The sequence below is a fragment of the Apostichopus japonicus genome, chromosome 9 (genome assembly GCF_037975245.1).
Source record: "Apostichopus japonicus isolate 1M-3 chromosome 9, ASM3797524v1, whole genome shotgun sequence".
Lineage (NCBI taxonomy): Eukaryota > Metazoa > Echinodermata > Holothuroidea > Aspidochirotida > Stichopodidae > Apostichopus > Apostichopus japonicus.
The window spans coordinates 33,660,665-33,686,197 of record NC_092569.1 but is presented as its reverse complement, the minus strand read 5'-3'; the positions used below and the strand labels follow the sequence as shown (position 1 = coordinate 33,686,197).

General features: G+C 34.6%; 3 protein-coding genes across 4 annotated transcripts in view; 1 reads left to right on the top strand and 2 right to left on the bottom strand.

Annotated features, from left to right (window-relative positions):
* LOC139973187 (uncharacterized) overlaps positions 1–25,533 on the bottom strand; it is a 207,771-nt gene that overhangs the window by 80,125 nt on the left and 102,113 nt on the right. The gene's annotated exons all lie outside the window — the stretch shown is intronic.
* On the bottom strand, positions 815–13,541 carry LOC139973188 (uncharacterized). Its single transcript, XM_071979688.1, has 9 exons — positions 13,406–13,541; positions 6,949–6,979; positions 5,890–6,062; positions 5,243–5,507; positions 4,691–4,899; positions 3,993–4,202; positions 3,439–3,738; positions 2,934–3,195; positions 815–1,723 (listed from the first exon to the last, which is right to left on the bottom strand). The coding sequence occupies exons 1-9, from the start codon at positions 13,493–13,495 to the stop codon at positions 1,218–1,220; spliced, it is 2,046 nt and encodes a 681-aa protein (XP_071835789.1). The 5' UTR covers positions 13,496–13,541; the 3' UTR covers positions 815–1,217.
* On the top strand, positions 14,696–24,678 carry LOC139974040 (uncharacterized). 2 transcript variants are annotated; one of them, XM_071980956.1, is made up of 7 exons: positions 14,696–14,819; positions 18,036–18,563; positions 20,091–20,193; positions 21,354–21,571; positions 22,045–22,176; positions 23,721–23,897; positions 24,535–24,678. In XM_071980956.1, exons 2-7 carry the CDS (start codon positions 18,042–18,044, stop codon positions 24,673–24,675), a joined length of 1,293 nt encoding a protein of 430 aa, XP_071837057.1. In that variant the 5' UTR covers positions 14,696–14,819; positions 18,036–18,041; the 3' UTR covers positions 24,676–24,678. The 2 variants fall into 2 exon arrangements, with proteins under 2 accessions (XP_071837057.1, XP_071837056.1); XM_071980955.1 differs by having other exon boundaries at positions 14,707–14,883.

Sequence of the window (25,533 nt, the reverse complement as noted above, 5' to 3'; positions counted from 1 at the left end):
CATTATCTGTTGTTGAATACAAAATCCACTGTCATCCCGTGTTTCATCCCCCCCCCCCTCTAACCTCTCTCCCCGCCCTCCAATTTCTGTGTTGTTTTTTTAAATGACACTCTCCTTTGAATTGTTAGTATCAAAGGGTTTTATGGCGGAATATCTCTCATATTTGTATATTTTAAACACAATAGTAAAGCTTTAAATACACGCTGGACTAGAAGGGGGTTGATAGGGATCAGACAGGTGTTTATCGCACTTAACTAGTATTTCGGAGGACGATAGTTTTTTTTTTATATCTGGGACAATCAAACAGACGATAAAATGAATAAACACTACATCATATCCTCACATGGATATAACTAAGGGATAAATACAGTTACGTAGACTAATGACAACGTTAGTAAAACTGGTTGAGTATAATTCTTTGACAAATAACTCATGAAAGGACTCGTCGGGAACCATGCTTATATGATCAACTTCGTGTGAATGTAAACGCTTCTTTAGTTATCGAACGCTAATACATTCCCCTATGTGTCACTGTAAGAAAGGTGATTCGAGAATAAGGAAGGCACATATTATGGTGGTTTCGTCTGGGTGTGTTCTTTCTGAATATAACAGAGGCTTTTAACAGAGGCTTTAACTCAGGAGTCTACTGGAATAACTGATCGTCAGACATACTAACTAAATAGCTCAGAAAGCATATCAAAACGTATATGATATCGTTCCCACGTTGCCAAGGGCTTCTATACAACATAATGGCAACATTTGAAGAAAAAAAAAAAATACTAGTAAGCATTCTGATGCATTGTTTCATATACTTTTATTTGTTTTTTATTTGATATCATACTCAGTGCCATTATTAAAGATGACCTTTTAATAAATATTGTTCAAGTTCAATACATTTATCGGAAACAGACAAAGTATCAAAAGGCATCGAGTTCCATGAGCTATACAGTTCACTGTCATTTGGTATTGTCCCTCAAAACATATGCATGTCTTGGAAGTAGTCTTTGGGCATAACAGATCGATGTTAAGGATACTGTACGTGATGTAATAACTATAAAATGTTCATCGGCTCATTAGTGTATCCTTCATTCACTTTCATCTTCCAATACACAAACTTTGCCAAGCTTTGATATGTACTTCCATATTAAATATATGTAAGTATATCGCCAACCGTTTCATATACTTGTTATCATGAAGACTTTACCTTACTATTTTTATCATTGAACTGAGCGAATTTTCATTGTTGTTGTTGTTATACCGCAATCAGAACCGTGAAGATTCTTCCAGAAGATACCGCGGTTACCGTTCAACGAGTAGTCACCGTTGAGATTGGAGTATCCGCAAGAATAGAAGGTTGTTTCATAGATCGGGTTTTTGTTTGCGCAGCATCTGTTTTTATAGTAATAATAATAATAAGGAAAATAATAACAATAATAATAACCACAGCCGTCACAATCATCGCATTTATAATGTGGACGACTAGAAGGGCAATTATAATAACTGTCACAATCAAGATAACAGGTACAGTCAGAGTACTCGTAGTCTCCTGTAGCTACGCGGTTGCTGAATGAGTAGCAGTTGCTGGATGAGCCCGTACTACTATCGTCTGGATACCACCAGCCACCTCGGTGTTTTTCTGCGCAGTCGAAGGTACTCGATCCATCATTATCTTGATCGTGCGTACTAAATCGATGTCCTGAATTTGCTCCCATTGCGTTATTACCTGGAAGGATGTGAGCAAATACTTAGTGAAGTTATATTTTTGTCAGATCTTATTTGCATACTGGACGTTATTAAACTACCGTGGGTCAGTTTGCTGTAATTGTCGGTTGTTAGTGCGTTTGTTGTTGTGTTAGTTCATGTTTGGGCTTGACTATTACTTTGTAGGTTTCATATGGAAGTTCTTGAGCTTTCCTTTCGCAGTTTCTTATTTGAAAATAGGTGTCAGTTTTCAGAGTTTCTGGAGAGGTTTCAATTTTGACGATTTCTGGGCAACCTTAGTTCATACATCGTTCGTAATTAAGTAATATATATTTAAAATATACTTTAAAAAAATATTTTAAATAGTAAAATTTATGGTACTCTTTCGCTTTGCCACGAATATCATAGTAAAGCGTTTTAAAGGTACATGTGAGATGAGTAGAAATGTTAACAGCTAATTGTTTGAAGTACTCAATTGCTGCCAATTGAAAAGTATAGTTTTGATTTTTAAATTACTATGTTTTCAAATAGGAGGAAAAATATGTAAAGTGTTGGATTTTTTCATCTTTGTCACAACCATCTTTTGTGAAACGTCTCATCTTTCATCTGGCGATTTTACATCCATTTGATCATGACAAAATAATGATTTGCCTATATTCTGATTATACATTCATACATATAATGATAAATACGGCCGGTAATGCTATTTGGAAATGTAACACACAGGACGTATCTCAATTTATCTCTCAAAAAACGTCCGAATTATTTGATATTTTTCTATTATCATTGTAATATTATAGGCCTCTTAATAATTCCATGAACGAATATTCAATGGTTTAATGAAACTTAATTTGCTTCTCTTTTGAAAACGGTAAAGCCATATTTCATGAAATTTCTAGGTTCCCAGGCGAGTTATTTTGCCTTTCTTTTCTAAGATTGACAAAGTCTGAATGAAAGTGCAAGGTTGATATGGTATATCATGATGTTACGATATATAATTATACAAACACGTGATGAAGTGTAAAGCAATTGTACAATCAACACTGGGTACGAGACTGTAGGCACGAGGTCTAGTACATACATTAGTATCTACACTATATTTGTAACATGACCTGAGTAAATGTACGAGTACAAATCCTACAGTGTGATTACGACTACAGGTAGTTATGCTAGAATGATATTACGTAATAACTACAAGTCTGCGTATGATTGACATTTAGCACAATACATACCAGCATTTCCACTGAAGCCACCCAATGACAGTTGGTATTTGTCTCTCTCGTTACTGATTCTGAAAGATGTATAACGGCTGTGGTATGTTGATCCTTCCCTGTTTGTCTTTTCTATTAGCAGTTGGTAGGTTTTTTGATTTGTCAATTTGTATATTTTATCGTTGCCAATCCAATGATCTCCTGTTGGAATTCCAAACCCGTTTTTGTACTCATTCCAGTTTCGATAAAAGCTGACGGATCTACCTGTACGTCGTTGCAAAATCTACAAAGAGAATCAACTAGTTTATAGATTGCAAGTGAGTAATATATGAAATGTATCATTGTACTGCAATACGTAAGATAAATTAATAGGTGAAGGTCAATAATCCGATTTGTTTTAAACTGATAGGGAGATGGATCAATTTAATTAGATAATGTTATGATTCACTTCCAATGTTAGTGAACGAAATCCTGTCATATGAGAAAACACAAGTTAAAGCATTTGCTTGCCAATGGCTAAACTTACTGTCCATCCCACACTAGACAATTCACAAAAAACTTCAAACTCAGAGCTTCCAGCGGGATAAATGGTATATTTTCCGTTATTTCTTCTACCCGCTGTGTGAAGATCAGAACAATCTCTCGGTCCACTGCGGGCACATGTAACACCATCACCTTCGAACCATTCGTTACAGTAACATCTACGGATATCACTCCGCTCCTCGCAGGTTGCGTCTGCACTACAACTGTACCTCTCACTAGTAAGTACGTTACTGTTGCAGGTTATTCGTAAGGAGCAGTCATAATTAATGTATGATTCACCCTCCTGAAAAGATAAATGTTAGACGACATATTCCAAAGATAGTAAAATATATGTTAATTTGTTACAGTTTTAACGACGTTTGATGACACACTGGATTAGAACTAAGATACGTTCATGAGCGTTTTTAATATATATTAGGTAACGTTCATCGTTCTAGGTGTATCATAATTGCGTTGCCATATCTATGTATTTTCGCTAGGTCTAAATGAATTACCGGCAAAGAATTTAAGATACCCTAAAAAAAAAATCGTACTGACCGTTACTACACTTCCTTTGGCAGCAACGAAGCAGTTGTGGGTGCACGTCACTCCGTCCCCTTGGTAGTTTGGATTACAGTAACATTTACGGACACCGTTCATCTCATCACAGGTTGCGTGATCACTACACTGGTATCTCTCCTCTATAATCTGGTTGTTGATACAAGTTGATCTTCGTGTACATCTTGAATTGACGTAAAACTCGCCTTCCTAATTTAAGATATGCAGCAGAAACAAATAAATCTGTAAATGTATTCTGTAATGTATTGCGATAATCGACAAGTTTAACAGTCAAAATTAATGTAAGTTACACGCTCCTGGAAATGATAAATGTTAAACGACATATTCCAGTGAAAGTAAAATCAAAGTTTATTTGGTACAACGCTTGGTAACGCTGTTAGAGTAAAACTGAATTTCTACTATTGAATGGTCGTGAGCATTTTAAATATGTTAGGTAAAGTTCATTATTCAGGGTGTAGTTCCTTTGGATGCCTTATTTTGCTAGGTCTCAATAAGAGGACTTTTGCAAGAACATGTAAAACCGAAATAGGGGGACAATCAATATCATCAATAATAATGAGAATTAATAACAGATATAATAAAGAGTAAGGTCAATCAATTGAAATCCAAGATTTTAAGTTATATTGTACTTTTCATGTTATATATTAAGAGTTGTGAACGGCATCATATAAACTTACTGCTAATACGACGCCTTCCCCTTGAACGTAACAGCCACATTGCTCCTGAGGTATACAGCTATCTCCAAGAATCATGTGGTTTTCTGGACAAAGACATCTCTCTGGATCCGCTGGATCCGGTATGACACAATCATTCGGATTCTCACAAGTCCTTTCACATGTATTGTCATAATTATCCTTGTTGGATGAGCACCAGGTAATGGGTAAATCTGGGAAAATTAAAACCAAAACAAGTTATTCATAGCTTGAAGTGTTAACTCACTGATATTAAATTACGTTATTAGCGACTCGTGTTACCATTGTTATGCGCTGGCCGCTCGGAACATTTGCTGATTGTTAACATTGGATCAAATGTAAGCCGGATTTTTTAATGTTCAGGCTCATTCAACTTATACTCATTTATGTCACACATACAAAATAATATTACATTTTCAAGTATTCGTTTATAGGAATCAATAAATATAGTTGTGTATGATAATCATTTCTTTAAGCATTCTTCAATTTCCGTGTTGAGTACAAAGATATGGAGAACATAATTTAAAAAAGTCTAACCTGTTATTCCTTCGACAACACCAAGACTTGTTATAGAATAATTCCCCCATTCATCGGCAATGCGAAAGTTGTCGTATGTCAAGGAATATGACTGGCCTGCATAATTCTCTAGCTCGATGCGCAGCTGGTATCTCTTTTGGTTTATCAAGTGAGCTAACTTTTCATTACCAATCAGAAATTCACTGCCTAAGAAACCAATTCCGCTTTTATATTCGTCCCAGGTTCGATTAAAACCGATGGAGCCATCAACACGTCTTTGTATGACCTGAAGAATTCAAAAGATAGGTAGACAACTACAGATAATTTCAATATCATATGATCTAAACCTTATAGCCAAAATTTGCGGCTCTCTTTGCAGAACACATTTGTAATGTTGCGTTATATCTTATCCTAATACATATCTAGATCACTACCTAGGTGTGCAGAGAAAATATAAATTTTACAATTGTATTAAAATTCAATGTAATTATTCTGGGTACTTTTGTTTCCAATATTAGCCTTCAAATATTCATACATCGTACAAGGTACATAATCCAACACACTGTAAAACAAAAATGAACTGAAAATTCTAATGTGTCCTCCAAAGTGTGTCTTGGAGATTAACGTCTGTGATTGTAAGTGTTTACGTCTTAAAATATATTACTTACTGTCCAACCTCCAGATGTAGTGTTATGATCACAATATGTCTGAAATGGTTCCGGATACTGGTTAGGTTTAATCAGGTATACACCGGATTTGGCGTTGGTAGAAGAACATTGGTTAAGTACTTCATGACAATCCCTTGGATACTCCGGAGTTTGGAATAGAAAATACTGCAAGTCTAGCACCAAGATAATGTGGGGAAGAAGATGAGAACAAATCGTAAAACTGTTGCAGATACAGTGCCATATGTAAAGAATTATTTCAAGAGAAATGTGACATATGGCTACATTGCATTAGTTTTGTCTAAACTACACAGTAAACATGACGTGGTAACTTCTATGAACCATAAGAAAATGTATCCAATCATTTTCGGTTAATATTCATGGGGGCTAATTTAAGCAAGTTTATTTTATTTGAAATGAAAATCTAACGCAAAAAACTACTGTGACTCTGTGGCAACATGGTCACAGAAGCAAGCATGATTAGTAATAGCTTTCCTCATCATTGGGTATGATTTGGACCGATTTCCACCTTACAACAATCTAACGTTCATCAGCACCGACCTGAAATTTGAAAGTGTCAAATTATTGAACGAGCCTACAGTATACAAAGTCTAAACAAAGTGCGTGTTTTGTCCCTACTGTTACTGTTATTTGCCATTTAGCCTCTGAAATAGATCCTGCTAGGATTGAAACATCAGGCCAACCTACTTTGCACAAATTACTGACAAGTATGAATAAATATAATCGGAACTTCCTTTATCCTGTAAATATATATTGACTAATGACTTGTATTTCTTTCAGTTTTATTATCGATGAGAATCTACAATTTACCCCAATCAGCGCTAAAACTACTTCAGTACACAATACAAGGAAATTGTTGGGAATTGTAAGTCATTATTTATCTTATAAATTAAAATAGATGAAAGTACCACATATGAATACATCTAGATTCTTTCTAAATTAAACTTTTTTCCTAACTATTTGTTATATAACCAATGTCTGCTAATTGTTTATTTCTCGTAAGTTTATATTAATCATTACCCTTACAGAACAAAAACTTACTTGAATCGTTGACTCTTGTGCTTGAAGATATCTGAAGTAACAAAAATTAAAGGGGATGTAAGATTAAGTAAAGTACATTCTATAGAAACAATATCGAGTTAAGAAGGTTGTACGAAGGTCAATGTATCACAAAATACGGGACATATGCATATCTATAACACCTTTACTTTAACAGATTCTATCATTTTAAGTTTAAATATATAGAACAAAATCTTATAGCTCATTAAAATAAATTTGATTTCTCTTTTTATTCAAATAAATGAACAATTTCCAACTTGTAAATTTTAATAGAAAAAGGTGATAAGAATGGCCAAAAATTTAAGCCGTAATATAATGTTTCAAAATCTTAATATTTATTTAACATTGATTTTACTGCTTATAATTATTATTATAGCTAAGATTAAAAGTAGTTTTTATTGAATAACTTTAATGTTTGAAAATATGATTATATGTATGTTTGCATGTCTTCGAATACGTCTTATTCTCATTATTTTTTTTTCACAATGAGACAATTTATTCTGTTCTTTTTGAAAAGAAATGAAGAAAATTCATGATCCGAAAATTTTGATCTCCTAGTGGTGTTCGTACAGTAAGCTAAGTACAATTATCTATAGCGGGAAACTGGATATATTATACTAATGAGGTACTTATACACTGGGACAACGTGCAATTTAGCCTCAAAAATTTGAAATTAGCCAAGTTTTGAAAAAATATCCAAAAAAAGAGCAACAAAAACGTATAAAAATTAAAAATTCATCGGTTTTGAAGAAGAATATTGTTTGTTGCGATACGTGCAAGCCACTTGATTGACTTAGACAAGTACAACAACACAATAGATCTTTTTTTTTTTCAACATCACAAAACACGTTTACGTTTTACGACATTTGTTGTTACAACTTTTTGCTTTATCATAGAAAATATGTCGATCTATTTGGAAATATTGCACTCAGAACGTATGCAATAATTAAAGCTTTTGATGTGTTTACATTATGCAAAGTTATTTGTTAGCTACAAAAACATGGTTAAAGTCACAATTTATATTTTTGTAAATAAGAAAAAAACAAGTTTAAGATCGCCTTAGAAAATATTTGGGCAAAGCCTAACACTTAATGGGAACTTCCTGATTATTGTTTTTCAACTTATCTAAAGTTAATTACCTAAACAAACAAAAAGGATGAAAATATTTACAAGACATGTGATGGAATGATTGCGAACTTTTTACGAGAAATGCTAAAATTGACGAATCACGCCCAATCAAAATAACCTCATGTATAGCAAAATACAAGTTAGCGTATCCATAACGAAAACTGTTTTGATTACCCTGTGTGAACATCAGCAAAAGCGGATACTCTTTCCGCAACTTTACGTTTACTGTATCTACATTAAGACAGAAAACAATTCTTGAACGCCCCAGAACATCCACATGAACCCAGCTCCCATGAAAACGCATCCTTGTGTATAAAAAAACGTGCATGAATATTTTGTTTTGACCTTTGCTTGGCGTAATTCTCTGAAGTATCCTAAATCAAGGATAACACATAATATCATAACGACACATATTTTTTTCTCTCGATTTAAAAGGAATTGTCATTTGACGCCTGTACGCAAAGCTTTCATGAAAGAAAATAAGATACTACGTTGAAGGAGGAAATGATTCAGATATATTGAATAAAAGTTAAACATCACATTTATCCTATTGAATATAACATATTAGAATTAGTTATTATTTTATATGTGCGTTGGTTCAGGACAACTCTTACATGGTTTATACATGTGCTGACATTATTCGAAAATTCGTTAATTAAGTATGTCGGGAGAAAGAAGCTAATGATACATCAGTCGTGCACAAATTCTTATTCAAAAAGATATTTTTGTCAAAGTAGTTATGATTAAATCTAAGTGTGTAAATAAACGATATATGTTAAATTTGAAATAAATGATAGGTAACAGACACATCACATTTCATATATGACTTCTCGTAAAACAATTAATAGAGTTTCTGTAAAGTTATATCCATTTGAAAATTCTTCACAATCAACATCATCTAGATTCCCTCAAAACAACAGGATTTTGAAAAATAGCCGTTCTTGGTTACGAGATCACGTGTTGTATGGTATCATTTTCAATATTTTTAAATTATAGACTTTGCAAGGATTAAACGAGGAAATGATGGATATAAGCCTGTCGTGTCGACGACGTAGCAAAAAAAAGCTCTGAATCATAAATTATAACATTTATACAGTTTTGTTCTTTTAAAAAATAGAATCAGGAAATTTACAACGGAAACGCACAGCGAGAAGGCATACGCATTTATTTATTGTTTTGTCTGGGATGATTGAGTAATGTTAATAAACAAGTCTGTTTACTATTCTCATTTTTTTATGACATTGGTTTGGTACAATTTAAAAAAGAAAATCTTGGAATGATTTTTTTTTATTATTGTAAGTTAGTCGATGATCTTCCTGATGTTATAGACAAAATTTCAAAACTAACAACGTTTCACATTGTCTTTTTTGTATTATACTTTATTCTCAATTTCTTATCACTTTTCATAACATTAAGGTTATAATTTTCGTACTTTAGTTTTAGTTTTAAAGCGGCGTTTCGTGTAAACTTGTTACAAACATGTTGGCTATTAGAATAACTTTATTTAGTTGATGATTATTACATTAATAGGGTCAAAATTATCCCTATGATAAACGCTCATGACCGAATCGAACATATTATTAACAGATGCATGAGTAATACCCCAATGACCGCCAAAGGGAAACAAGACATTGGAGAACAATCAGTGTTACCTTTACCCGAAAAATTTTTGTACATGAAACTATTAGAGACGATGTTTCAGTATTGAGCTAGTACAAAAAAGGGTTACTTGGCTTACAAATATCGGTTGCCAAATTACCTGTATAAAGTGTTAGGGGATATTTGGCAAATAATTGTTGATCATTTTAAGATACATTCTGTTTCCTGTTGTGTATTTGCATGACGTACTGATCAATAGATATGCGTACGTACGTTCCTGTATTGAAGAGTGTCTTACATTAAAGCGTTTATTGTGTTATGTTTTACAGATACCTGCCCAGCGAGCAAATTTCCAAGTTGTTGTCAGGTTTATTTTGTAATACTTAACATATTAACACTTTTGTGAACGAGAATTTAAAAGTGCTTGGAATGCTTCTAATGGTCAATCGATTCATAACTGTTTTTGTAGTTCAACATTGATTGTTAAATATTTCACACATAAACTGTTACAATACTGAGGTTTTCTTAGCTCGGCTTGAATAAAAATATTCAGCTAAATTGCGCCATTTTAATGTACACGAAAAACCTATCAATACTTTATGTTGACATATCAAATGTATTTGGATTAGGAATAATGCTTCATTCGAATATTAAATCCAACTTATTGATCATATCAGTATAGCGTTGTAAATATAGCAATTTGGATATTAAACTTATTCAAAAGTGTATTTATCATTTCCGTATGCATATTTGTTCTTATAAAAAATCATAGGAGAACTTTATCTATTTTTTGTACTAGTTGGGCTGTCATTTTGACGGAGAGGTCAATTTTGTATTCGGAAAATATGAATTGACAGAACAAATTGGCATCGTGAAGGTAATAACTTCGCAAGTTGTTTCTTGAAATTGTTACTTGTTTTATAAATTTGCGATTTAAACTTCACACGATATATTTTTTTTTTTGATAAACAAATGATAAGTTTACAAGATAATCATAAAGTTATTTTTTTTAGCATAGGTTAATGGATAATTGATCATATGTAGGGCTTCGAACAAATATGCTCTCGTTACAAGAACGTTTAGGCTTCTTGTAAAAAAATATTAGAGTTTCTATAAAATTAAATCCATTTTGAAAATTCTTGGCAATAAACCTCGTCTAGACTCACTAAAAACAACACGGTTTGAAATAAAGGTTCTCGTCTACGTGATCACGTGTTGTATGGTAACATTTTCAATATTTTTAATTACAGACTTTGCAAGGAAGAAACGAGGAAATGATGGCTACAAGCCTGTCTTGCCGAGGAAGAAGGCTCTAAATCATAATTTATAACATTTCTACATTTTTGTTCTGTTCAAAACAGAATCAAGAACTTTACAAAGGAAACGCACAGCGGAAAGCTGTATGCATTTATTTTGTTTTTTGTCTGAGATGATTGAGTAATGCTAATAAACAAGTCTCTTTTACTGTTTCCCTTTTTCTTGATATTGGTTCGGTACAATTTTCCTTTTCTTAGCATGAATTTGTTTGTTATTGTCGGTTAGTAGACGCTCTTTCTGATGCTAAAGGCAAAATTTCAAAAAGTAACAACTTTTCACATTGATTTTTTTATAAACCTTTTTTTCTATAACTTTTCATAACATTTTGTTTATAATTGTCGTACTTTATTTTTATTCTTAAAGCAGCGTTTCGTGCAAAATTCTTACAAATATGTTGACTATTTAAATATTTACATTTAGTAGATGATTATTATTATATTATTATATTGACATGCGTTAAAAATCATTCCTAAGATTAACGCACATGACCGAATCAACTACATTTATAACAGATGCATGTGTAATACGACGCGATGACCGCCAGAGGGAAAACAAAACGTTGGAGAACAAACAGTGCTACCTTAACACGCTAAATAGTAAAGGGAACGATTGAAATTAAGAGGGTGATACATTTTAAGAAGGAACATTAAGATTGATATTACTTTGTCATGAAAAAGAATGTTTCAAGATAAAATACAGAATTATTAAGATTGTACATAACACTAATGCAGACGATTTTTCAATATAATTCTGTTATAAAACGTTGATACTTGGATTTTAAATATTGGTTGCCAAATTACTTGTATCAAATATAAGGTGTTTTGGGGATGTTTGGAAAATAGTTGTTGATCATTTTAAGATACATTATATTTCCTCTGAGGTATTTACATGATAAACTGATCAATATATATTTGTACGTTCTTGTCTGTATTGAAGAGTGTTTTACATGAATGCGTTTATTGTGTAATGTTTTACAAATACCTGCCCAGCGAGCAAATTTCCAAGTTGTTATCAGTTATATATTGTAATACTAAGTATATTAACAATTTTGTGAAAAGCCAATTTAAAAGTGCTTTGATTGCTCTAATGTTAACTATTACAATACTGAGGTTTTCTAAGCTCGTTTTGAAAAAAAAAAAAAAAAACATTTCAGCTATACTGCGTAAAGCTGCTCTTTTTGTTTACACTAAGAACCTATCAATACTGTATTTTTGACAAAATTAAACTTCTGTGTATTAGGAAATATTTTTTGAATACTAAATCCAACAGATTGATCATATCAGTATAGCGTAATAAATATAGCAAGTTAGATATTAAACTTATTCAACTTGGCTTAATTATCATTTCCGTATGGATATTGTTCTTTTAGAAAATCAAAAGCTGAACTTTATTTACTTTAGAATACAAGTTGGACAGTCATTTTGACGGAGAGGTAAATTTTGTATTCGGAAAATATGGAATAATTTTATGAATTAAAGGAAGGAATTGTCATCGTGGAGGAATAACTTCTCAAGTTGTTTCTTGAAATTGTTACTTTTTGCATTTGCATTTTAAATTTCTTCCGATATTTTCTTTGATAAACAAATGATTAGTTCATAAGTTAATCATAACGTTATTTTTATTAGCATCGGTTAATGGATACTTAATCAAATGTAGGGGTATTAAACCCTTATGATCTCGTAACAACACCGTTTAGGCTTTGCACTCAATATGTACGAGAAACTTGTATTTAAAACAGAATTGTGTGAATTTGAGATATATTTAAGTAATAACATTGAGACATTTCAATATTTATATGTTTTTGTATGTTTCAGAGTTCTCCTCCAAACATATTCGTGTTGATTTAAAATAGTTTAGAATCTAAAAAGACATGAAAAAGATAGATGTTTTGCATAGTAAAATTCTGTTGTAGATTTTCTTTTTACGTGTTTGTTTGATTCTCAAAAATCAAATGATGTAATTCATAATTGGATATCAACAAATGATACAGAATGAACAGTACGAATAGTGGGGCTATCAGCAGAAAAATATAAGGGCAAGATCATAAATGGAATAAAGTAATAAAGAGAGATAATTGTGTTCAGAATAATGCTGGATAACGCACAACATTTAAAAAAAAAACATCAACATTTCCAAAAAGTTACAGTTGAATAGAGCGGATAGCTCACCAATCGTAATATTTCTACAAAGACTCGAGGTAACAAGTCAGCGCGGGTAGACCGTTGTTATATTTTATATGTAGACAAAAAAGTACAGGAATTTGTTAATATGAAGTTAATGAAATACTTAGTTCCAAATTGTCAATCAGTGAACAAAAGTTATACAAGTAAACCATATTAATTCAATTTTACTTTGAAGAAATTAATTTCATTTTATTAATATTTTAGAGACTTACCCGAAAACCACTTGAGTTTAAAAGCAGCAACACCGCAAAGACGAAAATACATTTGCTTCGAAGTTCTGCCATTGATCCAAAATGAAACATAGAAAAAAAGGTGCACGAAATAAAGGAGATACTTACTGACCGTCTGAGACAGTGACAGAAGTAATGAACGTAAAATCGTTACACAAAGAGGGACCTGCATACGTACGGATGTCTATTTACACCACGTAATTTATCAGTTGGTCACATTTGAGATCCATAATTTATGTTATGCAATCGAGTGTGTCCCATATCGGCATCTGTATATTAAGTATGTGTCATTATCATTACAGGGTAATTATGTGCTATATTTTACTTATAAGCTCTTTTATCTCGAATCGTTAGTTAGAATTTAAGAACTCTTGATTTTACCACAAGGAAAGGATAAGAATGGTTGTTTTTAAAGAGAGTTGTGAACTGGAATCACACGGTACAGTACCTACTTTACTTCAAACACATATCTAGCACAGTAACTACTGGTGCCACTTGTAACACATGTTACTACTTTTCATGTCCCACAACCGTGCATCATTAATATTTACTTTGTGTTCGTAACACGGTAACATGTGTTACAGGTGGCACCAGTACTTACTGTGCTAGTTATGAGCATCGGTGGGTTTTTATACATATTATTAAATTATTTGTTACAATCTCACTCATGCTGTGAACTGTTGAAATAATGTAATTCACTTTAAATGATCATAACCAGGAACTACCCATTTCATACGTAAATTGATGTACACCATAATATTTATTATGATTTCGAAGTACCTTAACTGCTTTAACGTTACCGATCATTTACAAGGTAATGCCTTTAATTTTCCTTGCTGGTATGTACAAGCTGCTATATGATAAACAACGTGGCTGGCAACTCACGATACTCAATGGAATCTGATGGACGTATAAACCGTATGATATCATGTGATTGAGCCACGTAGCACTGTTCCACGTGTTCAATATGATGACATCACAAGGAAATACATCTTGAATCATGACGAATCGTGGCTGGATTCTTTACTACAATGATACAAAGGCATATTGCCAGACGTTATTATCTGTGCCAAGAAATCGGAGTTTATACCTATGTTGTGATTCACCCGATACTCATAGCTAGTACAGTAACTACTGTTCATGTTCCACCACCGTGCATCAGTAACTACTGTGCTGTGTTCGTAACACGGTAACATGTGTTACAGGTGGCACAGTAACTACTGCAAAGCTGTTACACGTTGGACTACGAGCCCGAAAGCTGAAAATGCGCGGCGGCTGGGTAACGAAGACTACTCCCTAGCCGTTCGGACTACGGAGTGCATTGTCGGCGCTGGCACAACACGTAGCCGACACACTGCGGCAGCGGTTATTTTAAACTGCATACGAGATTCAGAAGGTATCTTAACTTTTCTCCAATCGTTTTGGTAAATCCATTTAATTGAAACCTTCTTCACGGACTGGTGAGTGTGTGCAAGTCTCAAATAGATACAAAACAGATTCACTTCTAAATTAGGCCTAGCCTAGTAACAGTAATACAATAGTTTACCAGCATAATGACTCGGCAGGTACTACTACTACTAGGCTAGTACAGTATACCCGTTTGTTTTTGCAAATGCTGGAGTGTTTGATGGCCAGAATTTAACACAAGTTACACTAGGTTATTAAAGTCGTACAGCCTCTATGCCAGGTACCTTTACCATAACAAAAGTAAACTTTAGAAGTATTTAACCCGAATCTTGATCTAGTGCTATTCCGCCATAGCCTAGGTACATGCCGCCATACATTTCCGCCATAGGATTCGAGCATTTCCACCATGGCACTACCTAGGGCGGAAACGTACATTTTAGGAAGTACTTTACCCTGGTGTACAGGAATGTACCTTGGTCTTGGTGTGGTACTGCAGTCCTTCGACTTTTGCTAATGGTGCTAGCTGCTGACTTTCCAGCATGATCGAACTTGAAGAAGGCGGTGTTTCCGGTGAAACCTACTTTAAATCGCATGGAAGGAGAGGTACACCGTCTTCAAATGTTCAATGGTTGGTTGAAGTAATTGAATTAAAATAAAAATTGACAGATTCTAGAAGACCTATTTGGGGACATAATTCTGGGAATTTCTTGTTCCCTAGCCCATCTTTACCCCATCCTAACAATCCACTCCTTGTTATTCCTAGCCTACATACTAACGTTACCCATACCCACAGTTATGTAGGCCTACTCTTAGTATTACCGCCATCATAGAAAAGTGCTTTACCGCCATGGTGCTAAATGGCGGAAAGGTATGCACTTTTCTAAGTGGTAAGTACCCCTTTTGACCCTAATTCCTAAAGGCGTGTGTAGTTGAAGAAACCATAGGTATTTTTGTGACATTTATGTTAGGCCTAAACGGTCACTAAACTGACAGACAGGCCTATGTACGAGAAGGTGAATCACTTTTAAGCAATGTAGCACCAAATTGTCGGTCCTTGCCCTTAAGTCTCGGAAAGAACAGGTACTTGATGCAATCGTTAATACCTTGTCACTGCAAAGTATAACCTTTTGGTTTGAGCTGAGCTGTTAACTATATATACTAAATGCATGAGAAAAATCTATGGAACACTCGTATGTAATTTGAAGGGGTAAAATTGAATGCAATTACGGCAGAGGAAATAGGATTTTTTTCTTTTGAGTTTGGTGCTAGATTGACGAGGAGCTTTTCTCCTTCTCGCATAGGCATAAATATATTAACAGCTACCCTGGAAATTGTATAATGCTAGGAAACAAAAATGGCCACTATTTGTGATAAACCTAACTGAAAGCCTGTTAAAGACATTAAAGGTGTGTCCTACATAGCGCTGTTTTCTTTTTTTGCAAATGCCAATAATTCAGTCAAGGTGGTGCAGTTTTCAACACAAGTATTGCTGTGTACGGTGTTTAATTCTTTGTATATTATCTAGTCTAATATTATTTTGTCTAACTTGCTAAGTCTAAGATAGGTCTTCTGTGCATTGGAAGATGAAATTTGCCCCTTAAGAAATGTCTGCTATAGCTAGTTTTCAAAGGGGTGATAATTCTTCAGCTTCTCAATCTGTATGCAACTAAATGAATGTCACTGCTAATTTGTTTACAGTATGTGTGATTATCACATTTGGTGATTACATGTAGTTGCTGGTAACCAGACAGTTGAAAAACCAAATCTGTTAGCCAGTGGGTGTGCACATACCCTGCATGGAGAGTCATGTGACATATCCCATGGCGGCACAGTTGTTATTTCCCAATATCCGACGGTGCAGTAATTGTAATGTACTTCAGTACAGTATAGGCCCACAAGAAGGGTAAGAAATGACATTTCAACGTCACATTGGTCCATGTACAACTATAGTGCCATCTTCATTTCATAAACAGTTTGTTCCCTGCTGCTGTATGATATTAGGCTTAGGTCAATGCTCTTCTATTACCACTATCTGAAAAATCTAACTGTTCCATGTTTGTCATGGCATCCTAGCTAGCAGTACTTAGTTGGACAATGTATAGCTTTCCACCAATGGAAGACACCTGAGTAGTCTTATAATATTCAACAATAGTTTAGGTAGTATATTAGGCTAGATGTTCATAATTGCTAGGGAACAGCATGTTGTCTGCTGTGGAAACCTGCCTGCATACATCATTACGTATGGATTTCACAAAGGGCATCATTTGAATATCTATTTTAGATCATTTCCACACTAAAATCTCTCTTTTTATAAAATATTACACTTTCTAAATTGTTGAATAAATTTTATTTGATAACTGATGTGCATTTATTTGCACCATGGATCTTTTATCCATCCAGTTTGATAAACAAGACAAATGTATCACGTGGTTTCACAACTCAAGACTATTCAGAGACAGCTCACCAGTGTGGATATTGCAAGGATATTGCCCAGGAATTTATAGGCACAGAGCAGGGCAGATCATGTTCCACATACCACTATATAGGATTAAACTGTTGAAATCTATGTTTTTAGTTTAATTAGTTAAAGGGCAGATGGCATCAATTTCAGGTAGTCAAGTTCTATTAGCATCTGACAAGAAGTGAAGCTTGGAGAAATCACATATGCGATATGAAGTGTACCACCCAATTGAGTACCAGACGCCTATTATTTTTGTGAGCTGTAGTGAAGATCAGAGATCATTTGGGTCAACAGTGGTTAAATTGTGAAAACATTGTAAACATGATACCTCAAGGGAAGATTTGACAAATCGCTAATTAATGTACATAACCATTGCATCATGCATAGAAATTATATCTTTTATATCTTGAAACTTTACCTAGGAAACATTGTAGTTAAATGAATCACATATTTTCACAGCTGTTATATTGTGCAACAGAGGAGAAGCTTTCTCACATCAAATTTGTATAGAAAAGTCGTGCTTACTCACCACTTCGATAAAATGTTACGTTGGTTACTCAGCATCCCTCTGAACCTAGAAGTGACTCTCTAAAGCTCTAAAATAATGCCTGTGTTTTTTGCCAAATTACAATAAGTCATTCAAGCTTGCATGTGGCAATATAACCAAAGAAAAGTAAAACCAACTGCCAGACATGTACAGGATTGTAAAAAAAAGATGTAAAAATACTTATCATCTTTTCACAGAGTATCATGCCTCCGAAGCCACCAATGAAAAAACAAAAATTAAAGTTTTTCCATACAAAGGTAAACGACGACCTGACCCAGACGAGGTCCCCATTTGAGTACACAAGATGTAGTCAACAGATGGAGAGGAGTGGCCCTTTGACTAGGACATACCCTGAGAGCAGTTTATTTGCTGGGGAGACATACCCATATCCAGATGCTACTGAGGAGCTCCATCAAGGTGATCCAAGCCCTCTCACAGGAGAACTCAGTATTCGTTCTCTGTCAGCATCATCATCACAATCATCTGATGGCTGGAGAAACAGGAAGAGAGAAGCTGCAAATGCTTGGCAGGCACTTCGTTCCAAGCTTACCAAGGCATTCATTGAGTCAGTTGCCCCAAGCTCCAACATGTGTGATTCCTGCAACACTGTAATTTCAGAACCAGTAATGTGTGAAGACTGCACCTCAAGACCTATCTTCTGCGGGGAGTGTGCGGTAGAAAGTCACAGAGAGAATGTACAGTTCCATCATTTAGTACAGTTTAAGGTAAAAGCCATTTTTGTGTGTTCAGAGAGCATATTTTACACCAGCCCGTCCAGATTGAGGTAGCCAATGCTCTAGTTGAAGATTACCAAACTACACACAAATAACTTCAAAACCAATTATATATTATATTCACACAAAGTAAAAAAAAAATAATGAGAATATGTGGCTTTGTTCTTTAGCGCCATGTTTAGGGATTGGCACTGCGATGCCAATTCCTGAAATTGGATCACAATCAAGTAGTTTTTTTTTTGGGTCTGTGCGCTGTGATATGTAAGTACAGTACTTGCACATGTACTGTATGTCCTGTCAAGTACGGGTTATCATTATTTCAAATTCCAAAATGGTTACTCATGATTTCTTTTGGTAGCTTCTACTGAATGATCCCAAGGTGGGATTTACTGTATGGAAATTACGGCTTTCACTAACAGTAGTTCCTCCTAGCTTTTGGTTTCTGAATAGGAACTTACAGTATATGCCAATTTCTAGTGTTCTTGCATGGTTACATTTCTAGGGTACTGTAATGGGTAGTGGCATGGATGAATTAAAACAGTACACTCAATGAAGCTACAAATTCTGATTCTCATGCACCTATTACAATATTATCTTTTATGAATTATGAATGTAACACATTTTGTCATACTGTGTAAAAAACTATGAAGTTCTGTGAAGTTCCTACTTAGATTAAACTGCAGGTTAGGACAATTGATTTTCATGCTTGTTTCGATCATAACCTTAATTGTTACCACCCTGTACTCTACTAGGCTGAGCTGTATGTAACACAATAACATGCAGGGAAGGGGTCGGTAGAGGGGCATTGAAGAGACCTATTCGCTAATGGTTGATCATTTCTGGTAAATTTGGATAAATAGTGACTAACTGTGTTAATTTAAACAGAAAAAGTTTAGTGTAACCTACTTCAATGCATGCAAGTCTCGTAGAAGGCTGCCTGTAGATTAATTTCAATGATATCCAACCTATTAATGTAATATCATGTACAGGAAGAGGAATATATATGACACCCACACCTGGTACACCATTTTTCATGGAGTCTGCTTTGGGGCCTACAAATCTGGTGCCCTATATTCCGATAAAAAAGTATAATGAGCATGGCAGACAGAGACATTACTCTAAGATCCAAGATAATAAAAAGACATGTTATTTAATGCAACAGTCTGTGCAAGGCAACCTCTCTTGCTCAAGACACCTCCCATCTGCACCCCCCCCCCCCCAACATCAAAAAACCATTTACAAGGAATGTTGCACATATGGAGCATCATAAACTTTCTACACCACCCTTGTAATACAATGAGATATTTTGGCATTCTTCAAAGTAGGGGTAGTACACAAATTTTCAAGATTCTTTATTAAAACTACCTTCTGGAGAGATTAAAAAGGACCCTGCTGCACAGTATTATGAAAATCTTCAAGAAATGAAAATTGCTTTTATTTGACCAAACTTTTTTTGACCTTTACCGTAAGTGATGAGCATAACACTATCTTTTTGCTTTTTATGTTTAATGCTCACAGAATGGATACCGCTCAACTTTTAACTTCTGCAGAGAGCTCAATGCCTCACAACACAGTTGTAACAAGAAATATTTGAAGTCAATGAGGTTATTTGACAAACATGGTAAGAATTACACCCCATAGTGGAATACATACACTGTTTAATACCATGCTGTGATATGCTTCTTTGTGCCATTCAACTGATAATGCCATGTTGCATTATTGTGATGTACGGATATGGGTTTGTGACTCTTTATTGTGTGGGATAACCACACGAGGGAGTAATTCATTATCATCATACTTTGCGGGTGGATTTATTGCAATGATTCTCCATATTAACCACGCCCTACTACATTTGGTCACATATGTTGAAGTGTACAGTAGTTGCAAAAATGTGGCAACCAGAATTTCTCTAAAATGGGTATGATGATACTGCATGGGATTATATACACATGCTATACACATAAAATTGTTTCTATTAATAAGGGGTTAGCTTAGATATATTCAGGATAAAAAGGTTGAGCTTTTGTATAAATTTTTCCTCAGAAGCAAACAAACTATGAAATTATTCTCTATTTGAAGATTGCAAAGAAACTATAACCATTGTGATCTCCTTCGTGTTTGTTGAGTCTCCTCTTCAGTGTGTATAGGCCTAGTTGTAATCTATATGTGCCTCTTTGCTCTTGTGTATTGGAATCAGAATTCACTGTCGATTGAAATTGATGATTTTCTTATGCAGCCTTTAATAATAATGCCATAAGTCATTACAATTTCTCAAGAAAGGGAACCACGATAATTACTTGGTATGATTTTGCCTTCATCGCTCTCCCCTGCATTAAGGAAACCTAATAGATATCAAACACAAGGGTTTGGTGATCTGTTGATTAAAGGCATTGAAGACACGCCTGAAACCGCTGCCATCTGGAAAAGTAAACTTTCTGTTGCTTGCAAGTGAATTTTTTTTCGTGCCGCTACAAAATGCAGACAGTAATGAAACGTGATACCTTGTTATCTTTAATCTAGCCCTGAGATGTCCATCGCTGCTATGTACACTGTGTTGTGGGTATTGACTGTAGCTGCATGTAAAGACTGTGCACAAGTGTCTAATTACAGTACCTACGGTAGCAAACTGTGTGTGTATTTTCTGGGATTGATGGTGGTGCGTAAAACGCTTCTGTTACACTTCATTCGAAACTAGGTCAGATGACCGGCATGAGATGTTTCTTTGTGCACGAGTCTTCAATGCCTTTAAGCATGCCTCCCTTTTCCCTTTAACCATTGCAGGAATGGCTTTTTCTATTCAAGTGACTTTTTGCCATTGCACAAATGATACAGAGAGTCTTGTGAGATGTGGTTATTGGCCATCCAGTCCGAGGAATCCAACTTGTGCAATAAGTATCTGCTTGCTAAAATGGATTGCAACATTTCTACTGGAGACCCAATCTTCTCTTAAGTCTATATGCCAATCATTGAAGTGGCTACATGGAATAGCAGATAACGATGTGAGTGTCAAGTTAACTTTGCAGCTTGTTGGATCCCCCTAGATGTGGGTCTTGAAAAAAAATTGTTGGTAAGAATTTCAGGTAATAGAATCAGAATTTAACATGTCGTAATACTGACTGCACATTGATGTTCACAGGAAACAATACGATATTGTTTTATCAGTGAGTAACCATTTGAAGTTGAGCACACATAGGGCACTCCACCGCATCTCACAAATGTCTTATTTAATACTTAAGATGGCTCGCTTTTTAAATAAAAAGTTGTTTTTTACACAGTTTAAACAGCCAAAAGGAAATACATATCTTAGCTTTGATTTTCATGGATATTCTGGTATCTAACATGCAGGCATTGATGTAGGAGTTTTTTGACCAACAGGTATGTGCTGCTTGCTTTACAGTCATTAAGTTAGCACATCTCCTATATCTTCATTTACAAGCAAAAATTGTATCCGACTAACATTTGGAATTTTCAGATATCCTACCTGTATCGCACCTTAACAGATGAGACCTTTGAGGAATTCCGTCACTTTTACTTTTTGATCAGCCACCTACAAGGAGAGGGTCTTGATATAGATGATGGAACATCTTGTCCCGCTTGTCCAAAGGTAACGTGAAACCTAAATTTAATCATATAAATTACTTAACACTTGCATTCAATTTATACAAAGGTTTGCAACTGGTAAGTTATAATAGCATTACAGGAATCCTTCAATCATTGGCAGCACAGGGGATGACGATGCCGTTCCTGATCTAAGAATAGGAATACAAAGAAATGTTTGCAAATATTTAAGTACTTTAATATTAAACATTTTGCATCATTTTGTATCTTGAGGATTCACTTGCTCACCCCCCCCCCCTGTTTTCTATAAATTATTGGATTCTCAGCTGTCAATTTTGGGCAAAAATGTAGCTATAAATTTGCTACAGCTCAAAAAAATAAAATTGTTAGGGTATTCTGCTTTTCTATAAAGTTTGTAGTTATGATTATTGCATAGAATGCTCCTGTAGTGCAAATTTCATTGTCTCTACAGTGGAATTTTTAGTTGGAATATTTATTGCATGCTCTAAATATTTGTGACAGCTCATTCAAAGATATTTCATGCTGACACCAGGAGAACCAATGCTGAAGTCCATCACTAATTGTCCATCACACATTGGAGAATACTTCTTAACATATCACAGGGTGTCTTAAAGCAGCATTTTGCGTCCTTTTCTATGAACTTTCTCAACCTCATTGACTCCACGATGCAATAACGACATACATAAATAGCTTATCTATTCAAATCTTACTTCAAATGGTGGCATAGAAAGTCAAAAAATTTACAACTTTCAACTTTGATTTCTCACAGATTTTTTCCGTTGGGCAATTGTACCAGGGAGTTCCATAACAACTCCCTGGTTGTACCAATGCAACGTTTGAATCTATTTTTTAGCAACGGCTCATAACTAAACCTGCATCTCTGATTGGTTCAATTCAAACTAGCAGGGTTTTGGGGGAACTGCATGCGATTAATTTTAAATGTGGATTTTGTCGTTATACACTTTTATCATTATCTGCAAATGTCCTTAATTACTCGCCAATTAATGCTGCTTGCAGGGAAAAACTTGGCTAATATCTTAGTTTGCTGTTTTGTGAGTGATATATGTAAAAACCTCAATGGACATGTCAAAAAAGTGGAAAATGGCAACAAATGCAAAATGTTGCTTTAATTTTTGCCTTGATTGCTAATATTAAAAAAGTAACAAGAAATAATATATTACCATGAAAGCATATGAAGTTACAGTGTTGGAATAAACATACACGGACCATTTCATTTTAAATCAAGCATGAAAAGTAGATTTGTTGCACTCTCTCCAAATTTAAATGATGCTTTGTTTGCACACTTAACAAGTGGAATCCTGAAAATATTATAAGCAGATAGTAATATTTATATCAAGTCCCTTGAGAGGACAGAATAGCGTGGATTAACGCCAATACATAATCCCTCTTCAATCTTGTTTGTCTTGCCATCTTTATCAAGAGGTTTGTGTCTGTAAACATGTGGTTTTATGTTGATCCCATCACTATTTACATGCAGAATGACATGTGTCAATTTCATTTACAGTTTATGGTAATCTTTCTTTTTACTTTTTTCTACTCCCCTAATAGGAAGAGGGGAACATTTTTGTCAGTTTTGATGCCAATTTTGGTCTTGGCAGAAAAAGCAACTCAGGTACAAGTTCACAGCCACCGAAGCATTCTACAAGGTACTTCCTTGATGATAAAGAAGTTAATTCTTTTGTAGACAGCTACCAATCTGATGAAGTGAACAAAGAAGACACTATGGTAGGAGACTTACACACTTGGAAAACAAAGACTTTGAAAGTTCAAGTATTTTCTTTTTGCCTAGTTCAAAGTTCAGATACTTATGATCAGTTAATGATGTAGTATCCAATGATAAGCTCACATTCTTAAACAATAATATTTGTCTTCCTGACCTAACTCAGGTCTGGGTTTTTTTTTTGTGTCCAAAACGAGAAGTTTGAGCTTTTCTGTTGTTGAAACACATTATTTGTATTCATTGAAGAAAAAATATACATAAAATTCTCTCATCTGAAATCTACCATATATCTGCAACTCTGATCAGCTCAAATGGTACAGCTTTTGCAGGCAACCAAATCATTTCTGACAAAAGGAGGGGGGGGGGGGGGGTGTTTATCTAACTAAACGGAGTTATTGCCCTCAAATGGCTATAATTGTTATCTTTGCATTCCTACACTTGCAATCTACGTAACAAGTATGTCTCTCAGTTTTGCACAGCTGGTGCACTCGAGTCTATCCTCTTTTGTGTTCTCTTGTTTTCAGTTGTTTCAAAAATATTGAACTTCTTGAGACATTATTCAAGTACATTCATTTTAGCCACATTTGAAATGTGCAATCTCCTTTGATGTACATTGTGTTGTATTTTGTGTCATATCTCTAGGATTGTAGCAACTTCCAGGCAGCCAATACAATTCGCTCAAAGAACAAATCCGCAAACTTGTCATCAAAGGGTGTATTCGGCTGTGCATGTAGACATGGTATTCCTCGCCTTTTCTTAAGCATGCGCCATGGTGAACGGTGAGTATATCAAGTTGTGCTATGATTGTAACTCAAGCTCTCTCAAAAGTATATAATTTACTCTGAGTGAGAAATTTAATTCAGATGTAAAAAAATAAACAAATCAAATTTATTAAAATTGATATTTCTCACATAATCTTATTCCATAAGTTATTGTATCCTAAACAAAGGAATATAATTACTGAAATATCTTTTCATGGGCTCTGTGCCAAAAACACTTCCTTGACGATAGGTCTGATGAAATGGATTAGTAGGCATAGTACAAATGCATAATGTTTGTGTTGCTTTGATTTATGGTGATATAAGTAAAGTTCAAGTGATGTAAACCAAAACTTCAAACCTATTTGGCACATTTGCATGTCAAACTCGACTTGCAAGAACTCTTTGACTATCAGGGATGAAATTTAGTTTGCATACTTTAGAAACTAGTGCATTGTTTGTAGTAACTCTCGAAGGTTATTCATCACATGAACACAATGAGATATGCTGGTGGTTGTCGTGAGCATTCCTGAATGAAGTCCTGAACTGCTGTTCTTTGCCCTTTTTTTATTTGAAGACTATGCTTTTCTTCAGACCCAACTACTATATCCTTTTAGAGATTTAAACATCTTTTCTTAGTGATGATAAGATGTATCAGAGGTGCAAAGCACACTGAGTATCCACAATCGAATTAATGCATTCATTGATCTTGTCATCCTAGAAGCCTGCACATATAACAAAGTTTTTCCACAAAAGAGCTACGGAACCTACTACACACAAATTATGTAAATGTCACTAAACGGCATCCGTAGGGACATCGTTTTTTGGTCCACATTTGAGTTTCCATCATATCTTTAATCTGCTTTTCAACATATCTTTTATT